The sequence below is a fragment of the Dromiciops gliroides genome, chromosome 3 (assembly GCF_019393635.1).
Source record: "Dromiciops gliroides isolate mDroGli1 chromosome 3, mDroGli1.pri, whole genome shotgun sequence".
NCBI classification, from domain to species: domain Eukaryota; kingdom Metazoa; phylum Chordata; class Mammalia; order Microbiotheria; family Microbiotheriidae; genus Dromiciops; species Dromiciops gliroides.
In genome coordinates this window covers 490,191,019-490,213,284 of record NC_057863.1, presented here as the reverse complement: position 1 = coordinate 490,213,284, position 22,266 = coordinate 490,191,019, and the positions used below count along the sequence as shown (strand labels likewise).

Below are 22,266 nucleotides of genomic sequence, written 5' to 3'. Positions count from 1 at the left end.
GAGGACGGCGTCTCCTCCTCCTGCAGCCATGACAAGGGGGGAGGGAAGGAGGGGTATTACCCATGGGGTGGGGGTGGGGGAAGAGGGTTAGAAAGAATGAGGCTCCCTTTCCCTCAAGAGGCTTTAAGAGTTTTACCCCACCCCTGCCTGGCACTTTTAGCTTGGCACCCCGCTGTTAGCTCCTGCCCACTTCTTGCCCCTTCTCCGGGGGTGTGAGAGACACTGGAGTGGGGGTGGGGAAGATGGTTTGGGGGTATCTGGGCTGTTGGTGTCTTTCCCCAGTTATTCCTGCAGGGAGAGTTCTTTAGCTGCTGCAGTTGCTGCACAAGATTGAGTGCCCAGGCCTGGGTGAAGAATGGCCCCTTAGCCCCATTCCCATTTGCTATAGCTTCTATTTTCACCCGTCTTTGCCCGCAGGTAGCAACCACTGGCTGGTGGTAATGGGCAACCAAATTCACATTTGCCATAACCAGAAAGATCCAGCGGGGGGTTGGGGTTGGGAGGGAATGAGGATGGGGGAGGGGGGTTGGGGGGAGAGGGGGAGGAGTGGAAGGGGTATGTGGGTGTGGCCAAAATGTGATGGACAACCTTCTAGACCACCCTGAGAAGGCGGGACGGTGAAAGATAATCCTGCTGGCCAATCGACGCATTCTAAACACCCCCGCCCGTGTCTCCCGGCAGCCAGTCGCGTCCGGGTAGGCGGAGCCTCGTGGGGCTCGGTTGTGCCGCCTCCTCCTCCTCCTCGCCAGCGCTTAGCCCGGGACTGGACCGAGTGGAGTTGTGCGTGTTACCGAAGGGGGGGGGTGGGGCGGGGGAGGGGAGGTTCGTTCCGTGGAGCCGCAGCCAGAACCGGGTGAGGATAATCCCCCACTCTTTCCCCAGCTAAGTCCGCCGATGGTGGGGGTGGCTGGGGGCAGCACTGCCTCCGGAGGAGGCGACTGGGGAGGCGGAGACGGGTGAGCCGCCAAAGGAGCCTCCCACCTCCTCGGGCTTGTTACCCCGTAGTGCGGCGCAGCGGCCGCGCAGGGCCTCGGGGGCTGCCCCGGGCTTCCTCCCTCCCCTCGGGTCCGAGGCCCTTTCGGCGCAGCACGGCCCGGCTCGGCGGGCTGTGAGGCGGAGCTAGGGGCAGGGCCGGGGCCCCGGCGGGGAGACGAGGCCGCGGAGGGGCAGCCCCGCGGGTTTGGCAGTCGGGGCGTTCGGAGGCCGGGGTATTTTTCCTTTCCGTCTCTGTTTCTGAGGGGGGAGGCGCCGCTGAGGGCGCTGGAGGGGGGTGGTGGCGGCGGCGAGGACCGGGGCGCCCCCCGCCTGAGGCGGGCTGCCGCCGCCGCTGTTTTTCCCGAGTTATTGGGGGGGCTGCCCTCTCCCCCGCGAGAGCCCGGTCGTCGGCCCCCCGCCGTCCCAGGCGCTGCCCTGCGCCGCTCCTGCGTCTCCCGTATTGTTTGCCTGGGTCTCTAATGGCGGACGGGGAGGCAGCGCTGCCGGCCGCCGACTGCAGGGGGGGGCCAACCCCGGGCCCGGGGCAACTGCTGGGGGCAGATGGGGAGTTCGCGGCCCGGCGGTGACGTGATTTGTCCGGGAGTGCGGTGCGGGCGTCTGGATTCGTGGAAGAGGCGGCCGGCCGGGCCCCCTTCGGAAAGAACATCCTCTCCCTCCTGGCGTCGAGGCTCTCGCTTCCCCCCTCCCTGAGGAGAGGGCGCGGATGCGCGGTGGCCAGTGTTGCCTCTCGCCTTGTTCCGCTTCCCTAGACAGGAGCTCTGGGTGCAGGGGTGGGGGGCGGCCCTCGGGGCTACGAGGGAAGGAAAGAAGGCCCGACCTCCTCCCCCCCTCCCCCGGGGCGGGGGGACGCGGGGTTGGGACGCGGCCTTCTTGGGTCCGCTCGATTCTCGTTCCAATCTCTTCTCTGTTTTCCCAGGACCAGGCATCGCTTCCAGCCCCATCTGGTGCAGCTGTGGCCGAAACCGCGGAGCAGAGCCCCCCATTGTGAGTGCTGTTCTCTTTATTTGTCTGCTTTAGCGGGCCTAGCCCCGGGGTGAGGGGGGTGTTAAACCTCTGGGATTCGCCGCCGGCCTCTGTTGTCTTGAGGAGGAGGAGCCATTGCTGGGGTGGCAGCTGCCCCGGGGGCGAAGACCCAGGACTGGCTGGGAAGGCGGCGGGGGTGGGCTCTGTGCCGCGGCCGCCGCAAACGCCGCTCCGGCAGCCGCGATGGCAGCCCGAGCTCCCCGACGACGGGCCGCAGCTGCTCACGTTACCGGGGGGAGGGCGGTACCGGCAGGGCACTTGGCTGGTGCCCCCTAGAGTCTGCGGCTGGCAAGCCAGGCCGGCCCCAGAGGCGGCGCGCGGCGGTTTCGGGCATCTCTCGCAGGAGGGACGGGGAAAAGGAAAACGGCGCTTTTCTCTGGGCTCTGATTTGTTGTATGGATGGCTTATCGTCGAGGGGGCCGGGAGATGCTTCCTCTGGCTTGGAGATTGGGCGCCGCGAGCTCCTGTCGTTTCAGGACTAGAGCGGACCAGTGACCCTTGTTTGCCCTGATTCCCAGAGCCTTCCGGCATCTTATGTTACATATATTCTAGTCGGATGAGAATTAGAATTGAGTGGTTGTGATTTGTCGTTGTAAATTTTCCTTGAAACTAAGATGTGCAGATTATAAAGTAGCTTCAGTGACAAAAGTTAATACTGTACCTCTCGACAATGTATTTTGGGAACCCGTGGAATTTTGTTTCATCTGGAGTTATAGGACTCTCGCTAGGGGCGCTGCATCAGCTTCGAAGGTTATTGCATAAATATACAGTAAACATCAAATGTTCAAGAAAAGTTAATCATATCCAATCCAAAACCACTGAATTGTGTGTATTAGGGTGTAGTATTTCAGGGAATGGAGGGATGAATGATTGCATTTAAGATGGAAAAAATTTTTGAGTGTGACATAGCTTCCAAACCTAGCAATTTTTTTTTGTGTGGGGCAATGGGGGTTAAGTGACTTGCCCAGGGTCACACAGCTAGTAAGTGTCAAGTGTCTGAGGCTGGATTTGAACTCAGGTACACTCCTGAATCCAGGGCCGGTGCTTTATCCACTGTGCCACCTAGCCGCCCCCAAACCTAGCAATTTTTAAAGAAGGTAAGGTTAATAACTAATTTGATTTTCTTGTCTTTTCTTTGAAATGAAAAGGCATATAAATACTTCTTAAATATTATATTTAATAGTAAACTCAATAGGTGAACCTGTTAACCTAAAACTTATAGCTACAGAACTATGCTTCATACTTGCTCCTTTTCATCATTTTTTTTGATGTGACATTGGATCATAACTACTTTAAGGTGGTTAGTGTTCATATATTTTCCCCATGTTTTTCTTCTAGTAATTACTTAAAAACATAGGGAATTGGAAAGACCGAAGGATGGATAGTATTATGATACTGGACACAAATGAAGAACTCTGTATCAGCAGATCTTCGAAAGGAATGAAGGTTTATTAGTGCCTTTGCATATGATCAGCTTTATCTTATTAATGGGACTGTTGGCACAGATATATAAAGTTATTTATTATAATAACATTTAAGGTTTGTAAAGTGCATTTATGTCAAATGTTGTTTCATTTGATCTTCACAAGAACCTTATGAGATAGGTTTTACAGATGAAGAAACTGAGCTTCAGAGGTTAAGTGAATTGCTCAGGGACATATCTATTTTCTGAAGTGAGATTTAAAACTGGGTCTTCCTGACTCCCAAGTCTGTCTTCCACAAGACCACCCACCTACTTGTTTATTTGGAATGAATATTTGTTTTTTGTAGTAGATTTGAAATGACTAATTTTTTTGATAGTAGATTTGCCTGTATGACTTTACTTAAACCAATATTAAATGTTTCTTTTCTCAACATTTTAAAATTTCAGGTTAACTGCCTAGAATTATCAACAAAGTAATTTACTTTCTTATAAAATGGGAAGAACCTCCAATAAATGGTTTCCCTTTTTTTGTATTCTTTAAAAGTAGTTGGGAAACATTCTGATTTATACTTACATAGAGAGGTGGAGTACACCTGTAAATAACATGAAGTTATTAGTGAATTTGAGTGCAGTGAGCAAGCAGCAAGCAAAGTAACTTGGACTTTTTCTGGGCACTAGTGGTCTAGCTCTCTTTGTATTGTCTTGCCTGCCCATCTTTAAAGGCTGTATTGGATTATCCTCCCTGCTCATCCTTAAAGGAATTTTCCCTGATAGGCTTACCTGGAAGTCATTTGTATCTCATTTGATCGAGCTTTTCACACTTTTTAATTAGGTACTTTAAAACATTCAAATTTGTATTAACTGGTTTTTGGTGTGCATTTTTCTTAGAGCCCTTACTAGTAAGTGCCTTCAAGGCAGAGATTCCGTATTATTTTTGTAGTTCAATTCATCATAAGACCTTGTACTATGAGTCAATAAATGTTGAATGATTATAACCAGATAATTCAAACTAACATTCTAATGCAAAACATTTCAGTTTAGATGAGAATTACTTTCTATATAATTATTGTCTTTAATTTTTACATTCTCTTATTCAGGTTGGTGTGTTTTCTTATAGTCCTGTATGGGCATGGAATCCTAGGAGTTTAGAGCGGCAAGAGACATTTGAGAGAGACTTAGGGTAACCCTTTCTGTTTGCAGAGAAGGAATCAGGCTCAGGTCAGTGAAATAGTATTCAGAAAATTAATGGCAAAGTTGGGACTAACCTAGATATCTTGATGGTCAGGCCACTCCTTTTCTACCATACTATGCTGTCTCCTATAATATAAATGTCTTATTAAAAAAAAAAAAAAAACACCCAACAAACCAAAACTTCTAGTGTTCCCATGAAATGGTTATTCAGTGAATATTGAAAGGAAAGCTTACAAAAACATGGAGATTTGATTTTAAATTTCAGTTAACAAAAGGTACAAAAAGAATCTTTGTACTATAATAGAATAAAGTAAAAAGTAAATCTTTTTTTTTTTTTAAGTGAGGCAGTTGGGGTTAAGTGACTTGCCCAGGGTCACACAGCTAGTGTTAAGTGTCTGAGGCTGTATTTGAACTCAGGTCCTCCTGACTCCAGGGCCGGTGCTCTATCCACTGTGCCACCTAGCTGCCCCCTATCAAAATATTTTTTTAAAAGTTTGTGGCCCACAGATTAAGAACCCTTTTGGGGAAGTGTCTACATTTGTCCTTGTTTTCTTAATAGATTAAGATGTAAATTTGTGAAATTTAAACTTGTGCTAATTTAAAATTTTTTATGCTTGAAGTTTTTCCATGTAAAAAGTAAATCTTAAGACACATATTTCCAAGACTGGGTTCATTACTGTGATAGTGGAAGGTTGAATATATTGGGGAATCTTTTTGTGGATTAGGTTAAAGTTCCCTATGTGAGGTTCATGATTTTAAATTAAGTTGCTGGGGTGGCCTGGTATATGTCAACATACCGCCTTATATTTATATCATTATTGAGGGTATTTTCCCTGAAGATTTGAGAAGGTTTGCCAAAATATTAAAGAATTTAGTTCATTCCATTTCAGATATTAACTGGGATGACCTTTAGAGCAAGGGTTCTTAACCCTGTTTGCATCACTGACTTCTTTGGCCAACTAGTAAAGCCTATGTAGATTCCTTATAATAGTGTTTTAAATGCATAAAATACATAAGGCTACAAAGGAAACTAATTATATTGAAACGTAGTTATAATTTTTTTTTTGTGGGGGGCTATGGGGGTTGAGTGACTTGCCCAGGGTCACACAGCTAGTAAGTGTCAAGTGTCTGAGGCTGGATTTGAATTCAGGTCCTCCTGACTCCAGGGCCAGTACTCTATCCATTGTGCCACCTAGCTGCCCCCTATCAAAATATTTTTTAAAAAGTTTGTGGCCCAAAGGTCTACATTTGTCCTTGTTTTCTTAATTGATTAAGATGTAAATTTGTGAAATTTAAACTTGTGCTAATTAAAAATTTTTTATGCTTGAAGTTTTTGGTGTTCCATAAGAATATGAAATTGTAAAACTAATATTTCAAGCAAGGTCTGCAATAGTGACTGAATGTAAATGAATACCAAGAGTATAATTTTACTGGACAGAGTAAGTTGAGTTAATTTACTTTTTCTCTCTTTAGCAGGTGGAGAAGATGTTAGTATATCCACTAGTCCCAGTGGTTAATTAAGTATTCTCTAATCATATTTGGATTGGTTAGGCAAAATATTTTAAGTATCTGGGTCAGGTACCAAATATTTTGATTGGACATCATGGAGCTACTGATCTTAAGACAATTTTATTTCCCCTGTGGGTAGTCCAGTTAACTTAGAAAAGTTCTAGGAACTACAAAATAAGACTGCTTTATATGTGTGGCTGATGAAATAATTTTCATTATTTTATATCCTTATGTTGACTATAGTATGCCAGGGCCCCTGTGTCTTGGTCCACTAGTTTTTCTTCCTTTAAATGTATTTTATAAGTTGTAGATTCTCTGTTGTATTCCTCTCCTTTGACCAATGAAAAAATATATGCATTTGTGAGATGCTCAGGCATCGTCTCTTAAGAGCAAATCAGATCCTCAGAGATGAGAGGCACTTAATCTTATAATCTTGTCCACCTATTAGCTAATGTATGACTCCCCTTCAACATAAGTGATTACTTTGTTTCTAGCATGAATATATTTAGTAATAAGGAAACCTTTTTTTTTTCTGGGCCAATGGGGGTTAAGTGACTTGCCCAGGGTCACACAGCTAGTGTCCCGTGTCTGAGGCCGGACTTGAACTCAGGTCTTCCTGAATCCAGGGCCGAGCTTTATCCACTGTGCTACCTAGCTGCCCCTCAGGAAACCTTCTTTAAAGAACACCTATAATATATATATTTATATATTTTTAAAGTGAGGCAGTTGGGGTTAAGTGACTTGCCCAGGGTCACACAGCTAGTAAGTATCAAGTGTCTGAGAAGACTTGAACTCAGGTCCTCCTGACTCCCTGGCCGGTGCTCTATCCACTGTGCCACCTAGCTGCCCCCTATAATATTTTCAGGTATCTCTTTTATTTATTTTTATTTAATCTTTTTTTTGTTAGGAAGGTCTGAAATTGAGCCCCAAATCTGCTGGTCATTTCTTAGGCCCTAATAATAGAAGCAAAGGGAAATAATTTATTTGTATTCTTTTTTAGACTACATCAGGAATATTGTGCTTTATTTGGGACCTACATTTTTTGGGAGATACTAAGGTAGAGGACCTCCAGAGGAGAGTAGAAATAGGATAATTAGGCAAGAAGTTAACAGATTTCATAGTATGGTATTGCAGGTGTTAAAGTGAAGCCTATATACCTAACCACTTGGTGGTGATAAAGGAAGGGATATGTGTTTCAGATTGGGCCAGATGGCCTGCAAGGTCACTTTAACTCTGGGAGTTTGACCTTTGTGAGGGCTGATTAGTTTTTAACTATTCTACTGAATGTCTGTCCTTACCCAGCCATTTCACAAATACATTACTTTTTTCTCATTTGGGGATTGAGCAAGTATCTGGCTTACTTCAGCTAGTCACTATTATATAAAATAACTCGGTGTGGTTTTGGTTTTTAATGTCATCTGCCCCCAAATAGCACTTATATATTGACCTCTTCTCTAGTTCTCTAACATTTATTATCCTTTAGCATTTCTAATAAATATTGTAATTCACTGGTACAGGGGTAGGATGTGAGAGCTAAAAAATTAAGATTCCTTTAAAAATAAAATTTCGCATGTATCTTTTACATTGCCAAAATTTCTCCCAGTAGCTTTCCCTTCCCCCTCCTAAAGAGCAAACATCCCATATAACAGAATTTTTTTTTTAAAGGAGAAAGAAGAGAAATAGATCAGCAAAACAAAACTTACCTATTCCTTGAAAAAAAATCTGAAAACATGTAATATACCACAGCTATGGATCTTCCACCTCTTTGGAGGAATAGGGCAGAGATAATTCTCTCATCTCTTCTTTGGAGCCATGCTTCTTTGTAATTTTGAAACGTTAATCACTTAAAAATTTTTTTACTATTGTTTTTAACAATCATTTAAAAAAATTGAGTTTGGAGTTCCTTTGCTTTCATTCCATCAATTGTGACAAGAAATGTAATATCAGTTATACATACAACATTCATTTTTGATTTGTGGGAGTTCTTGTTTACATTGACAGTCATTGTGTATATTGCTTTCTTGGCTCTGCTTATTTCAGTCTGCATCAGTTCTTTTCATGCTTTTCTTTATTTATCATATTCCTCATTTCATGTCTTATAGTAATAATCACATTCATATACCATAAATTATTTAGCTATTTCACAATCAATCAGTGTCTGCTTTGCTTTTGATTCTTAGCTATCACAAAAAAGTACTGCTTCTAAATATTTTGTTGGTGACTTTGTTACCAATGATCTCCTTGGTGTTTAAATTTAATAGTGGAATCTCAGTCTGTTAGTAAGTATTAAGTTCTTACTATGTACTAGACACTGTGTTAAGTTCTGGTTATATAAAGAAAAGGCAGATGACAATTCCTGCTCTCAAGGAGCTCACACAATCTGATGGGGGAGGTAACAAGCATACTGATACAAGCTATGTACAGGATAAATGGGAAATAATTAAGAGTGAAGACACTAGAATTGAGAGATTAGAAAGGGTTTCCTATAGAAAATAGGATTTTAGTTGGGTCAAAGAGGAGTATAGGCACTTCAGTAACTTTTTGCATAATTCCAAATTGCTATCCAAAAGCTGAATCCCAGTTCTACCAGTAATGCACTAGTGTACTTATTTCCTAAATTCTGCCAAAAATTTGCTAGGTTTAAGATAAAATTCTTTTGAAAACTTCATATTCTTGGGCCATTTGTCTATTGGGGAATGGTTTTTGGTATTAAGTATACCTTTTGCCTATAAAAGTGTGTCCCAAGTTTAATTTAAAGTTTAATTTTAAGGTTTATTTGTTTAAAACTGCATTTTGACTCTTGGGACATATATCTTGGTTACCAAACCACTGTCTGAGAAATTTGATACAAAGAATTTTTTCATATTCTACCAACAAAATTAACATTAATTATGCCACTTGTTCTAAAGAAACATTTTAATTTTATTTAGATGAGGAAGAGGTTAGTTGAAACTAATGTGGATTTAATTTAAAATTTTGAATCTGGATATCTGTCAACAACAGAGTTAGATATATTCATGTTTTGTTTTCATTCTCAAGTGGAATGTGTGTCATATCTTACTATATTAAATTATTTCAGACCAGAGCTACCTATAACTTCTATCTTGCTGGAAGAGATTGAGGGCGTCTGATATGAGTTCCTTCATCTCTGAAACTTCAAAATACTCGGCAATCTTCTTTCAGGTTTAAAGATGAATTGATAGGTTTTTGCCCCTTTGGGGACTTAATTCCATCACTCATCTCTTCTTATATTCACTTACACCTCATTTTCCCCACCTACTTGCAAACTTGTATATGTCTGCCTTATTTAAAAAAAACAAAGCACATTTTCTTTTGACACTGTTATTCTCTAAAGCTATCATCTCATATCCACTCTTGCTTTTAGTGATAAACTGATAGTTGTCCACAGTTTATATTTTTTCTTCCTAATTATCAAATTACTTCTCAACTCCATGCATTCTGGTACTTGTCTTTTATAAAGCGCTTTTGCTAAGTCACTAGTAACCGAACAACCAAATCTTTAATCTTTTTGCAGCATTTAATACTACTACTTTGATATTCTTATCTTCCTTGACTTATACAACATGATCTACTCTCCTGAGTCTCTTTACCTTTACTGTTTCTTTTTGGTTTCTTGGATAATGTGCTTTCCTATATGCCCTGGTCTTTGAACATTATCGGTTTTCTGTAGGTGATATTTATTTATCATTTATCATCACTTATCATTTATCCTCATCATCTTTTATAAAGTAAGTATCTTTATCCCCAACTTTTCCTCCTAGATAGTTGTAGTACCAAGTACCCTGGGCTTTACCCACTGCCTTTTTGACTTTGGGCAAGTCTTTCAACTTAAACTCTAAACCTCAATTTCCTTGCCTCTGAAATGAGGTGGTTTGGCACTCAAAGTCCTTTAAATTTCCTAGAACATACATGTGACATTATTCCTAAAATTTAGCTAGTGGCACCTAGTTGGTGCAGTAGATGGAGTGCTGGGCCTGAAGTCAGGAAGTTTTTAATTCACATCCAGCCTCAGATACTTTGTAGTTGTATGATCCTGGGCAGGCCACTTATACTGTGTTTGCTTTAAAATCCTCATCTGTAAAATGCGGATAATAGCATGAACTATCTACAACCAGTAGGTTGTAAGCTTAGCATATTACCTGGCATATAGTAGGTACTTAAAAATGCTTATTTCCTTTGTTACTTTTTCCAGTGCCCTTGGCTTAAATCTCTAGAGTTATCTTTGACTCTTCCTTCTCCCTTTAGTCAGTCATACAATCCTATTAGTCAGACGTTAAACGCTTAATTCTTTGTACACTATTGAGCTAAGGGAGAAAAATTTAGATTCCCCAGGAAGCAGAACTAGGAACAGTGAATGGTTAGAAGGTGCAAAGAGGTAGCAAATTTAATTTTCTATAGTTCTCAACTTTGTTTGTTTGCTCATCTTGCTGTCTTTTAGTTGACTTTTAACTCCCTCTTACAGAGGGGTCCTACTTCCAAGCTACACTGTCCCAATCTTCAGAAGGTCCCAGGTGTTTTCTCTCACCTGGCCTGTTCTCTGGCCCGAAGATAACCTCAAGCCAACTTGCTAATTAACCAGCCAGCAGAACTTGGTGTGCTGTGGTTCTTAGCTCCAAAGAGCCTGTGCCCCTCCCCAACCTAGGCCTCCTACTGCTCAAGATTTCTTCCTGGTTCCCTGCTGGGGTTGTATAGTCAAATTCCTCCTTAGGTCCTGTATTTACCCCTCAGCCAGCTGTTCAGCCCTCTTACTTGACCATAAACTTAGTTCCAGAAGATGCTGGTGGTGCAGGTGATTCGGAGGCTGGGGGGAGGGGGGTGTCCTCTGGTGTAGTGTGCCTGGGGTCTGCGTTCCTTAGGATCATGGCGTTGGATGCTGCTCACAGCCCAGCATGGCCCCCTCTCATCTGTCTTTGGATGGAAAATGATCTCCGCCCATCTTTTTGTGGGTTTTGCTGCTCCAGGGGTTGTTTTATTGCTGTTTTGGGTGTACTTTTGTCAGGAGCTCTGTGTGTTTAATGTCTTTCCTCTGCCATCTTGGCTCCCCTCTGTAATAGCAAATTTAATTTTGATTTAAGCAAGAACTTTCTACAAACTAAAGCAATCAAAAAGGTGCATGGACTGTTTGGTGAGGTGTAGTGGGTTTTCTCTCACTGGAGATCTTAAAGCAAACTTGGATGGATCCTAGGGGATGGGGGGCGGGGGAGTGCTTTGTGTAGTTATTTTTTCAGTTGATCCTGGATGTGTGGTTCTACAAGCAGCTAAGTGATTTCATGTGTAGATTGCCTGACCTGGAGTCAGGAAGTCCTGAGTTCAAATTTGGCCTCAGCACTATGTCTACCACAGGCCAATCACTTGAACATCTGTTTCCTCTTCTATAAAACGGAGTATTAATAGCACTACCCCTCAAGTTTGTTGTGAAGATTAACTGACAATATTTGTAAACTGCTTTGAAAACCTTAGTACTACATAAATGCTAGCTATCAAACTTAGTATTATTCTTTAGATAGGGAATGCACTGGGAAATTGAAGATCAGAGAAATAAAGTGACTTGTTGAGAGTAAAATTGTGCCTTATAATAACTTGGAGGTTAAAGACATGAGAAACAAGGATATAAATGTTGCCAGGATAGAGTGGAGAGATCAACTTCAAGGGATATATGGTGGTAGATGGCAATGATAAGACAGAAACTTTCTTTCTTAATTTTAGTCTTTCTTTTTTTGTATGTGTATGCACGGGGCAATGGGGTTAAGTGACTTTTGCCCAGGGTCACATAGCTAGTAAGTGTCAAGTGTCTGAGGATGGATTTGAACTCAGATCCTCCTGAATCTAGGGCCAGTGCTTTATCCACTGTGCCCCCTAGCTGCCCCCCAGAAATATACTTTTAACAGCACTTTTTTTGTTTTGTTTGAAATGATGAGAGACTAGGCAGTAGATTATTGTTATTATTGATTTGTGTGATTAGCAGTGGCTGAAAAAGGGAAGCCTGAAATATAAAATTGAGACATATAGGGGCAGCTAGGTGGCACAGTAGATAGAGCACAGGCCCTGGATTCAGGAGGACCTGAGTTCAAATCTGGCCTCAGATACTTAACACTTACTAGCTGTGTGACTCTGGGCAAGTCACAACCCCAATTGCCCCGCAAAAAAAAAAAGAAAAAAGAAAAAAAGACATAGAAGTGTGATGAAATGAGAGTTGTCGTGAGATCATAAATCAGTTAGATGATGCAAAATTGTTTTGATGATATTTGTACATAAAGTTAAAACCTATTTATCCTTAATAACATTTTGAAACTATGTAAATTCCATTTACAAGTATATTTAAACTAATTGTGGTATTTGAACTGTTTATTACTAAACTTCATACTTTGTGTATTAGAGGTTTTTCTGATATATTTTTGTGAAAATGGAGTTTTCATAAATCTCATGTTTAAAACATTCAGAAATATTTCACAGTGATTGCCTTGTAAATCAAACAGTCTCGTAGTTTTATCAGTTTTGAATGTTTCTGGATTTTCATTTCCATTTAAGTTTTTCAGAGACAAAAGAACAGATAACTACTTTTTATCATTCTGCATACATATTAAATATTGAAATCGGTATAATTTACTTTTTAAATTCTGTGTGGTTCCTTAAGTGGTAATAGTTTGTCATTAATACTGATCAAATGTGGATAGAACCAAATTTATGTAGCATATTATTTTAGATTAAATTGGACATTTTAGAAACAAAATTGCCCTGCTTTTCTGTATCATCTTAATTTTATCTGTAAATGTTGTATGCATTTTAAAATTATTTTATTGATAGCAACTTCATTCTCTCTTCTTTGTATAAACAAATATATTTAAGCAAAACAATACTTTGGGTGTGCCTGAAAATGACTAGTCTTTCAACCCGTTACCAATATGTGGGAAGTATTCCTCATCATTAGTTTTCTGGTAGTGTGTTTAAAATCTAAATGTGGGTTTTAATCTGCGCTGCCACCCCTGCCCCCCCCCCCCATAAAATCACTGATAAATTCAGCAAGAGTTTAGGCTTTTAAAGATTTATTAAAGCTTGGATCTATCCAGTATAGCTAGAGAGACAGAATCCTTTTTTTCCTAGCAGCCCACCTGAAATTCTGCCACCAAGCCAGTGTCCCGAATGACAAGGGTGGGGTGTACTCCTGTTCTCCCCCTCCCGCCATACACCTTCCTCACCAAAAAGAAAGACTTCTTCCATGAGCAAGTGTCCACTTCCTAGTTCCTCTCTCCCTCCCCCAAAGGGGAGGTACTTCAAGCTGATTGGTTGAGAGTGGTCTCTTGCTGAGGTCAGTAGTACACCAACATGTCACTCTGGGCCAGCCAGGTGTAGTCTCCATCCAATCAAACTTAAGCAGGTACTTGGTCAGTTTCTCATTCTTACCCAATTCAAACAATACTAATCAATCAGGTGGGACCCCATGGCATCTGTCAAGTCCCATTATTTTATTAACAAACAATTGCTTCCTTAATGAAGCAATAACATTAGATACCTATGACTAATGAAGTAAAGGGAATGAAAAGAGAAAAGATATTGATGGACACATTAACAAAGGCCAAAGGGGGCACTCCTCTCTTTGCATGAGGATATCACAAACAGAAAAACTAAAGGGGGCACTCCCTTTTAGTAAGTGAACATTGTAAACAGTGTATACAATGGGAAAAAGGAAAACAGAAAAATGTCCATTTAAGTCTTTGGAAGTCTTTTCTCAGATGATTCTTGGGATGTCCTCTGGGTGTAGTTGTGGAATGGAAGTCTTTTATGTGTTGATGCTGAAGATAAAGTAAGTCTCAGCTGTAGAGTTTTGGATATGGTTGTAAAGTCCAGGTGTTTCAGATACTGGTAATCAGCTGGGAGAGTTTCCTACGAAATTGAGCTTAACACAACTTTAAATAGCTTTGCCAATAATCAAATCAAATAATGAGAGTTCTCAAAAACATGTCTAAGGAAATTCAGAATCTTTTAGAGATTTTACAGTTATTGTCCAGTTGTTATGCATGAAACATATAATAAAAACAAAAATTGAAACATTTTCTAAAACTTAATATTACCACAGTAATTACTTTGAAAAGTTCTCAAGTCTTCACAGTTGCATTTCTTTACCTTGTTATGGTCATATTTTATATCTGAACATTTCTCCCTGCTGCATCAGTTTGTATAAATCTTCCCAAATTTCCCCAAGTCTTCTCATATTCAGCATTCCCCAAATGATGGCAAGCCACTTCGTTCTCATTTTTTTTGATACAACAACAACAAAAAAAGATACTATCAATGTCTTTGTGGAACTTGAGAGTTACTATAATTTACATTTATTATTATTAGTGATTTGCAGCATTTTCCCTATATGGTTGTTAACAGCTTAGCTTGAATGTTTCTTCTTATATTTGTGTCAATTCCAAATACACTAAGATACAATATCTTTTTTCTTTCTTTCTTTTTATTTTTTTGGGTGAGGCAATTGGGGTTAAGTGACTTGCCCAGGTTCACACAGCTAGATTTGAACTCAGGTCCTCCTGAATCCAAGGCCAGTGCTTTATCCATTGCGCCACCTAGCTGCCCCTCCCTACTCTTTTAATGTTTAGGTCATTTGAAGTTTATTCTGGCGTAGAATATGTGGTTTTGTTCTAAACCTATTTTCTGTCAGACTGCTTTCTAGTTTTCTCAGTATATTTTGTCATATAAGGAGCCATACAACCAATAGCTCTTCGGTTTGTCAAATGCTATTCTATACATTTGGCTACTTCTAGGTCTATTGTATTGATTCACTTTACTATTTTTTAACCAGTTCTGACCTGTTTTGATGATGATACTGGCTTTTTTAGTATAGTTTGAAATCCTACTATCCTTCCTTTCCCTTTTGTTTTCATCATGTCCCTTGAGATTTTTGACCATTACTTCCTCCAAATAAATTTTATTTTGTCTAGGTCCATGAAATAGTTTTATAGCACTAAATGTGTGGATTAATTTAGCTATTATTATAATTTTTGATTACGTTGGTATGGTTACCCATAAGCAGTTAACATCTATTTAAAGACATTAATTTCTTCTCTTCTCTATCTTGTTGGTAATATTCAAAAAGGCTGATTTTTGCGAGTTTATTTTAGACTTTTTACTTTACTGAATTTATTTATAGTTAACTTTAAAATTTTTATTCTCTAAATTTCTTTAAACCAATATGTAATCTGTCAGTATTGAAATTTTTGCTTTTTTTTTTATATTATGGTTGGTAGCATTTGTAGAACTATCTCAAATAAAAGCAGTGAAAAATAAGTTTTCTTTCCTTAAGTGTAGATCCTGACTATATGACTCTTCTCAACCAACATCAGTGGTTTCCTAATTCTTCTAGAATGAAATAAAAACTCTCTTTAGCTCCCCAACCTATCTTTGAAGTTTCACAGGTCATTACTTCCCATCCTGCACTCTACGTACCTGCCCTCCATTCCTTTCAGATGTGGCTCAGCTATCATCATCTTTATGTATCCTTTTCTGATCCTCCCACCTGTTAGTTCCCTTCTAGATTACCTAGTACCTAATTTATTTCGTGCATGTACATATGTGTATGTATTTATGTTGTATATATTTTATATGTACTTGGACATGAGCTTATTTCAAGTAGCAGTTACCCTTTAAAAAAATTGTATAGTTGTCCAGTCCTGTGCTTGAAAAAGTAGGAGCTTAAAAGTACTTATCTGTTTAAAAATGGAACATCCTTGCTTTATTCTTTAAAACAAAGATACCTTTTATTTTTGTTATTTCTTGAGATATTCTTTTTTTTCCCATAAAGGTATTTTATTATTTTCCAGTTACATGTAGAGATAGTTTTCAGCATTTGTTTTTATAAGTTTTCTAGTTTCATTTTTTTTCTCCCTCCCTCTCCCCTCCCCAAGACAGCAAGCAATCTGATATAGGTTACATATGTACAATCACATTAAACATATTTCTGCATTAGTCATGCTGTGCAAGAAGAATCAGAGCAAAAAGGAAAAACCTCAAAAAAGAAAAACAAAAAAATAGAAATAGTATGGTACAATCTGCATCTAGATTCCATAGTTGTTTTTTTCTGGATTTGGAGAGCATTTTCCATTATGAGTCCTTTGAAAGTATCTTGGACCATTGTATTGCTGAGAAGAGTCAAGTCTATCACAGTTGATCAACACAGGAAGTTGTTGATACTGTGTACAATGTTCTGGTTCTGCTCATCTCACTCAGCATCAGTTCATGTAAGTCCTTCCAGGTTTCTCTGAAATGAGATATTCTCTTGGTCATGTAATAAAGTTAGAGATTGTGGTAGCTAAAACAGACACTAAGAAAAAATGGCAGTGACAATGTATACAAAAGCTTTTGGAAGTCTGTATTACACATATTCTAAACAGTCAAAAACTGTTTAAAAATTCTGAATTGAAACCAAAAAAGAGCATTTCTATACAGCAGAACACAAAAAGATTCCATATGAAACTAAATCTTCCATTTTTAACTGTCTAATAAATTCTACTTGCTACTTTAAAAACTATTGCTTGTTTCTGCTGTCTTAATTTGCTTTGGTTCTCTTCTGTGAATTTTGTTTTTTTTGGTGATGCAATTGGGACTTGCCCAGGGTCACACAGCTAGTAAGTGTCAGTGGTCTGAGGCCGGGTTTGAACTCAGGTCCTCCTGAATCCAGGGCCGGTACTCTATCTACTGCCCTACCTAGCTGCCCCTTCTGTGAATTTTTAAGTGTAAAAATTACCCTCTTTTTTTCCCCCTTGATGATAAAACCTCCTTGTAATAAGTAAGCTTAGACAAGCAAAATGAATCCATGTAGTGGCCACATGCAAAAATGTATGTCTGTGTCTTGTGATAATCAATCACCTGTTGAAAGGTGGATAACATGCTTCATCATAGGTCCTCTAGACATGGCATGGTTTGTTGTCTTGATCAGAATTCTTACTCCTTGTGTTTTTCTTTTTTTTTTCCAGTTACATGTAGAGATAGTTTTCAACATTTTTTGTTTGTTTGTGAGGCAATGGGGGTTAAGTGACTTGCCCAGGGTCACACAGCTAGTAAGTGTCAAGTGTCTGAGGCCAGATTTGAACTCAGGTACTCCTGAATCCAGGGCCAGTGCTTTATCCACTGCTCCACCTAGCCGCCCCCTTTGTTTTTCTTTGAAATGTTTTTCTTATATACATTTTCTTCTGGTTCTGTTCACTTCTCTTTGCATTGCTTCATGCTACCCAGGATTTTTTTGTCATGATATTCCCTTACATTTATATACCCTATGTTCCCTAATTGACTAAGCCACAATCTAAGGAACTACCTTTTACTTATTTCCCTTCTTTTTAAAAAATCTCTGCCATCTGAATCAGGAGGGTTGTTTTGCTTGAACTTTTACCTCTCTGACACTATCTTCCCTTTTAACACTACCCAATCTCTCACCTGGAATACTGTTTCCGTTTTGAATTGGAATTTCTGTCCCCAAACTTTGTGTTAGTGTATGTGCGTGTTCATTCCTCCTTTGTCTGTTACGGGTCCATCTGATGTCTGTTTACCATCCCCTTTCTCCTCTTTTCTTCACTAGTATATTCCTGCTTTTTATTATTCCTTCTCTACACCCTTAGAATAGAACCAATCTCACCCCATGATTTGTTCTTACTAGGTTTCTTGGTGGATTTCTTGATTAGTTTTTGTTTTGTAAGAACTTGAGGGTTTTGCCTTGATAACAAGGTATATAGGAACTGTGTGACTAGACTCTCCTGAGAGGTTAGGTCACCATCTTTGCCCAAACTATGACATCCCTCTTTGTAGTATTAAAACACCAGAAAAATATGTGTGTGCCCATTTAATGGGAAACAGTTGAACAAATTATGGTATATTGATAAAGTGGAATATTGTACTGTAAGGAGCAATAAATATGAAACATGGATCAGGCATTTCTTTCAGGAAACTTACACCCTATCAGGGGATTGTATGTCAGGTTATATACGTGGGTGTTTGTGGACATACACCTACCATAATTTAAATGGAAAAAACCCCAACAACTTGGAAGTGAAATACAATGCTAAATAATGATAATGACCAAATTTTGGAACTGGAGATAGATAAATGAAGCTTTCATATTTAATGTAGAAAAAAAATGTGTGTGTGGGGTAAAGGTATACAACGTTGCATCAATTGTCAGATTTTGTTATGTCCATTAATTTTGCAGGGAGCCAGCATAGTAAAGTAGAAAGAATATTTGACATATCTAGCTTTATTTCTGGTATTTTAGTGTTTCAATAATAATTTGCAGGGCAGTGAGGGTTAAATGACTTGCCCAGGGTCATACAGCTATCAATATTACTTTTTTTAATGGTGGCATTTTTGCCTCTTTTTAGCATCTTAATTTTTTTGAGTGGGAAATCTTGTGTTGATCAAATTTTTCTTGTTTTGGAAGGTAAGGGTAATGAAGATCTCACATTCTACACATTGTAGGGGATCAGTTCACAATGAACACATTAACACGTTATTTCAGTGGAACATACAGTAGTAATCTTAGGTTACTTATACTTAGATAATGGAATGTATCTTGCAAAGGATTGCTTGAACCGTTAAAGGCATCAAAGAATAGATTTGTCCAAATAAACTATTACAGTGTTCATATTTACATGATTCCTTATCCAATTAAAACTTTGAAGCTAAGGAGAACTTTCTTCCCTACCTTTATACTTTATTATCTATAAACATTTGAGCATTCTAGTGATTCAAGTTTTTTTGTATTCTCCTTACACTAAAATAAAGCTGATTCACATTTTTTGTGTGTGTGAACTTAGAGGTTAATTTTTTTTTAACATCCGCTCAGGAAGTGCTTAATGATATACCAGTATGAACTATTGAGAATTTAATTTGGGGAAGTAAACTAGTATAGGGTTAGAATAAACAAACCTTCTTACTTTCAGACACTATTCGCAACTTAAACTTTCTCCTTCTGTTTATGGTTATGGTTTCCTGCTTGAATTTCCTTTTATAGAAATGATAGCTTATGAGTTTTGGCCAGTTTTATATATTTGACAAGTGAAGAAACTAAGACACTTGATTTTGCCTTAGAGCACTCTCATGATGCTAAACAAAGTATGTAGTTTCCTTGCCTTGGGATTGTAGTGCAGATCAGAACTCAGTATTTAGCATGTATTTTATTTGTAATTACAATTTGCGGGTGAGGTATTAGGTGTACAGAGGAGGGGGAAAGATGTAATTGAGGTGACAGAGTAGTAGGTTGTAGGGAATTTTAAGACAATTAATAATCCTCTAGTTTGGCTTTGGACTATGTGGAGTTATGATTTCTTCAGACATGATGTTGGGTGATTTGATTTTAAAAACCTTTACTGGTAGAATATTTAAGGTGAGATTTTGTGACTGAGCAGAACTGACACATTGGAAAGCCCTTTGTGTTTTCCCAAATATGAAGGAGCCTCACCATTGTTGCTTTTTTAGTTCTTGCCCTGGCTTACCCAACTGTAATGACTATCCAAGATTCATGAGACAATATGTAAAGTGGTTTGCACATTTTAAAGCACTATGTAAGTGCTTGCTATAATTGTTAATAATGACTGGCAGTATGATGCAATCCTTGCTGTGTACTTTTCATCAATGTTTTTCTCAACTTTGAATGCTTGGTGTCTTTAAAAACTGTGTTTAATTGAGGTTTTTTAGTGTCCTTGACTTGATGCAATTAGTGGATTATATGTAAATGGGCATTTGGAGAATCTTTGTATCCTTAGGGAATCTTGTTTTTTAAACTCTCTGCATCCAAATCGTTTTAGCATGGGTGGGAGACAATTGGTGAATCTTGAAGGCTACATTAAAAAAACACAACACCATCCAATGAACACAACCAGATCTTTTTAATTGTAATTTTGGATAGCAATTATAACTACAAAGATAGGAGTCATGGTAGAAGATTGTCCTCAAAAATTGGTTTCTTTCTCTTATTTCCTTGTGGGTGTTGATCACTTTTTTTTAGTGAGGCAATTGGGGTTAAGTGACTTGCCTAGGGTCACACAGGTAGTAAGTGTTTGTTAAGTGTCTAAGGCCGGATTTGAACTCAGGTACTCCTGACTCCAGGGCCAGTGCTCTATCCACTGCGCCACCTAGCTGCCCTGTGTATTGATCACTTTTAAGAAATGCTGTTTTATAAAAAGACATGATTGCTCAGTTTTTGATCAAGCCCAATTTTGATCATTTTCATTCTTTTGGAACCATGCCTCCTATGAAGTCTTCAGCATAGATTGCATCTGAATAGATTGGGTCAGGTCCACCTGTTCTTCTGAACTTCATCTCCAGGGTCATAGTTTCCATTACTAGTTGTGGTGCATTGGGCCCTCTAAAGAAATAGACGTGAGCTTTTTTACATTTGTTTGTTCTTCTAAGTTTCATTTGCTTTTGCTTCCATCTGACTCAGCTAGGCTTAAACCAATCTGTCCACAGGCTTATTTTCCCCTTTTACTCCTCCATCTCCACCACCCCCCTCTTTAAAAGTGACATTCCTTTTAAATCTTCTGATCTATTCTTTCATGCTTTTAAAAAAACAGACTTGTATTGGAGATAGATGTTACCTCTGGCTGTTTTCTGAGGTAGTTGTGTAGTTGTTTTGGTCTCTGTCAGCTCTGGCAACCTTTTTGCATTGTTTAAACTTCTCTCAGAAATGGTGATCTTTTGGAGCAAATAACTTGTTTACTTCAATCTAAAAAGGTTGACTTACAGCACCTGAACATTTATGTAACATTTTCTTCAGATTTCTAATACTAATTTTGACCTTTGATCTAACTAGTTGATTTTGACTGTACAGAGGCAGCTGATCCTGAAACTTTTGAGAAGACTTAAAAGGGCTTTTGTCTCTTTCATTTCTTGATCATAAACCAATTTCTCCATGTAATTGTTCATTGTAAACATTGATTCCAACGTGAGATAACCAAGTATTGAATGATATGATATAATATTCCTTGTCCTTTATGATAAAACCAACCCTGATCTCCACTATTCATCCACTTTTAAGGGTAAACTGAACTGTTACTACTTTTAACTACAATTTCTTTTTTGTTTTTGTTTTTAATTATAACAAATGTTGCTGTAGATCTTCCACTAGTTATTAGTTTGAAGGTTAGACAAAGATTGTGCATTGTGTTTTCCAGTGGTAAATTATGTTTATTTTGAATAAAAGTGTTATTCTTTTTTTCTGCTACTGTAACTGAGGAAGCTCCAAGGGGACTTATTAGAATGATGGCCATTTCATATTTTCATCAGTTTAATGAATTGCTGTGACCAAAAAAATTTCACTTAATGGCCAACCTTTTGGTGATGAACCTAACATATTTAACATATTACCTAAGTAAGCTGGTCTTACCTTTTCAAACAGTGTCAGGCTGTCTTGAAGATTTTCGTGCTTGGTAGGTAATTTGAACTATCTATGCTCTGCTTATAGCCTTTGAAGACCCAGGGTCACCTTCATGCCTTGGAGACATTGGAATAGGACATTAGTGAAGGATTTTTATAACAATTAGTCATCAACTTTAATATTATTGATAAGTATGAAGCTCTTAAATAATTGACCTGCTGTGTTACTACCCTATGTGTCAGTCGAGATGTATAACTAAACCTTTTGATGGACTTCACAGCATGGTACACTGGAAAGAGCACTGGACTTGGATTCAGAAAGTATTTTATTTGAGTCTGGCTCTGATACTTGCTATTGATCCTGGAAATCTCACTCTTAAAGTTCTTTGAGACTCATTTCTCTTAATTACTCCTGACATGGGGATTATTACACTTGTGTTTACTTTACATAAAGAGTTATGTAAATTTTATTATGCAAGAATGTACAAAACTGGTAGCAAATTTTAAAAATCAGTGTAGTGTGACTGATGAGTCAGTAGGTGGCAAACTTGCTTTCTTAATATTGTCTGGGCAAATGATAGTGGAGAACTAAAATACAATTTGTGAAAACCTAAGTTAATTTACGAGACAGTAATACCCTTTTCTTTATTAATGGGTTGATATGGCTCTGTCATTTTCATCTGTAATGGTTTGCATCACTTCCATCAAGTAAACTTAGAACTACTATCAAATGATAGTAT

The 22,266-nt window shown here is 39.1% G+C and overlaps 2 protein-coding genes across 4 annotated transcripts in view; one reads left to right on the top strand and one right to left on the bottom strand.

Annotated features, from left to right (window-relative positions):
* Positions 1 to 752: 752 nt before the first annotated feature.
* LOC122747815 (basic proline-rich protein-like) lies at positions 753 to 2,550 on the bottom strand. The gene is made up of 2 exons (XM_043993638.1): positions 1,508 to 2,550; positions 753 to 1,443 (listed from the first exon to the last, which is right to left on the bottom strand). The coding sequence occupies exons 1-2, from the start codon at positions 2,548 to 2,550 to the stop codon at positions 753 to 755; spliced, it is 1,734 nt and encodes a 577-aa protein (XP_043849573.1).
* Positions 793 to 22,266, top strand: part of ZMYM2 (zinc finger MYM-type containing 2) — a 95,155-nt gene continuing 73,681 nt past the window's right edge. For all 3 annotated transcript variants that reach the window (XM_043992042.1, XM_043992041.1, XM_043992040.1), the window contains exons 1-2: positions 793 to 853; positions 1,913 to 1,980. The gene's annotated coding sequence lies outside the window, so the exon portion shown is untranslated. The remainder of the gene's footprint in view (positions 854 to 1,912; positions 1,981 to 22,266) is intronic.

Coding starts and splice junctions, on each gene's coding strand:
- LOC122747815 (XM_043993638.1), bottom strand. CDS start 2,550: ATGCCGGAAGGCTCTGGGAATCAGGGCAAACAAGGGTCACTGGTCCGC. Junction 1,444..1,507: donor GCAGTTGCCCCGGGCCCGGG/GTTGGCCCCCCC, acceptor TTAGAGACCCAG/GCAAACAATACGGGAGACGC.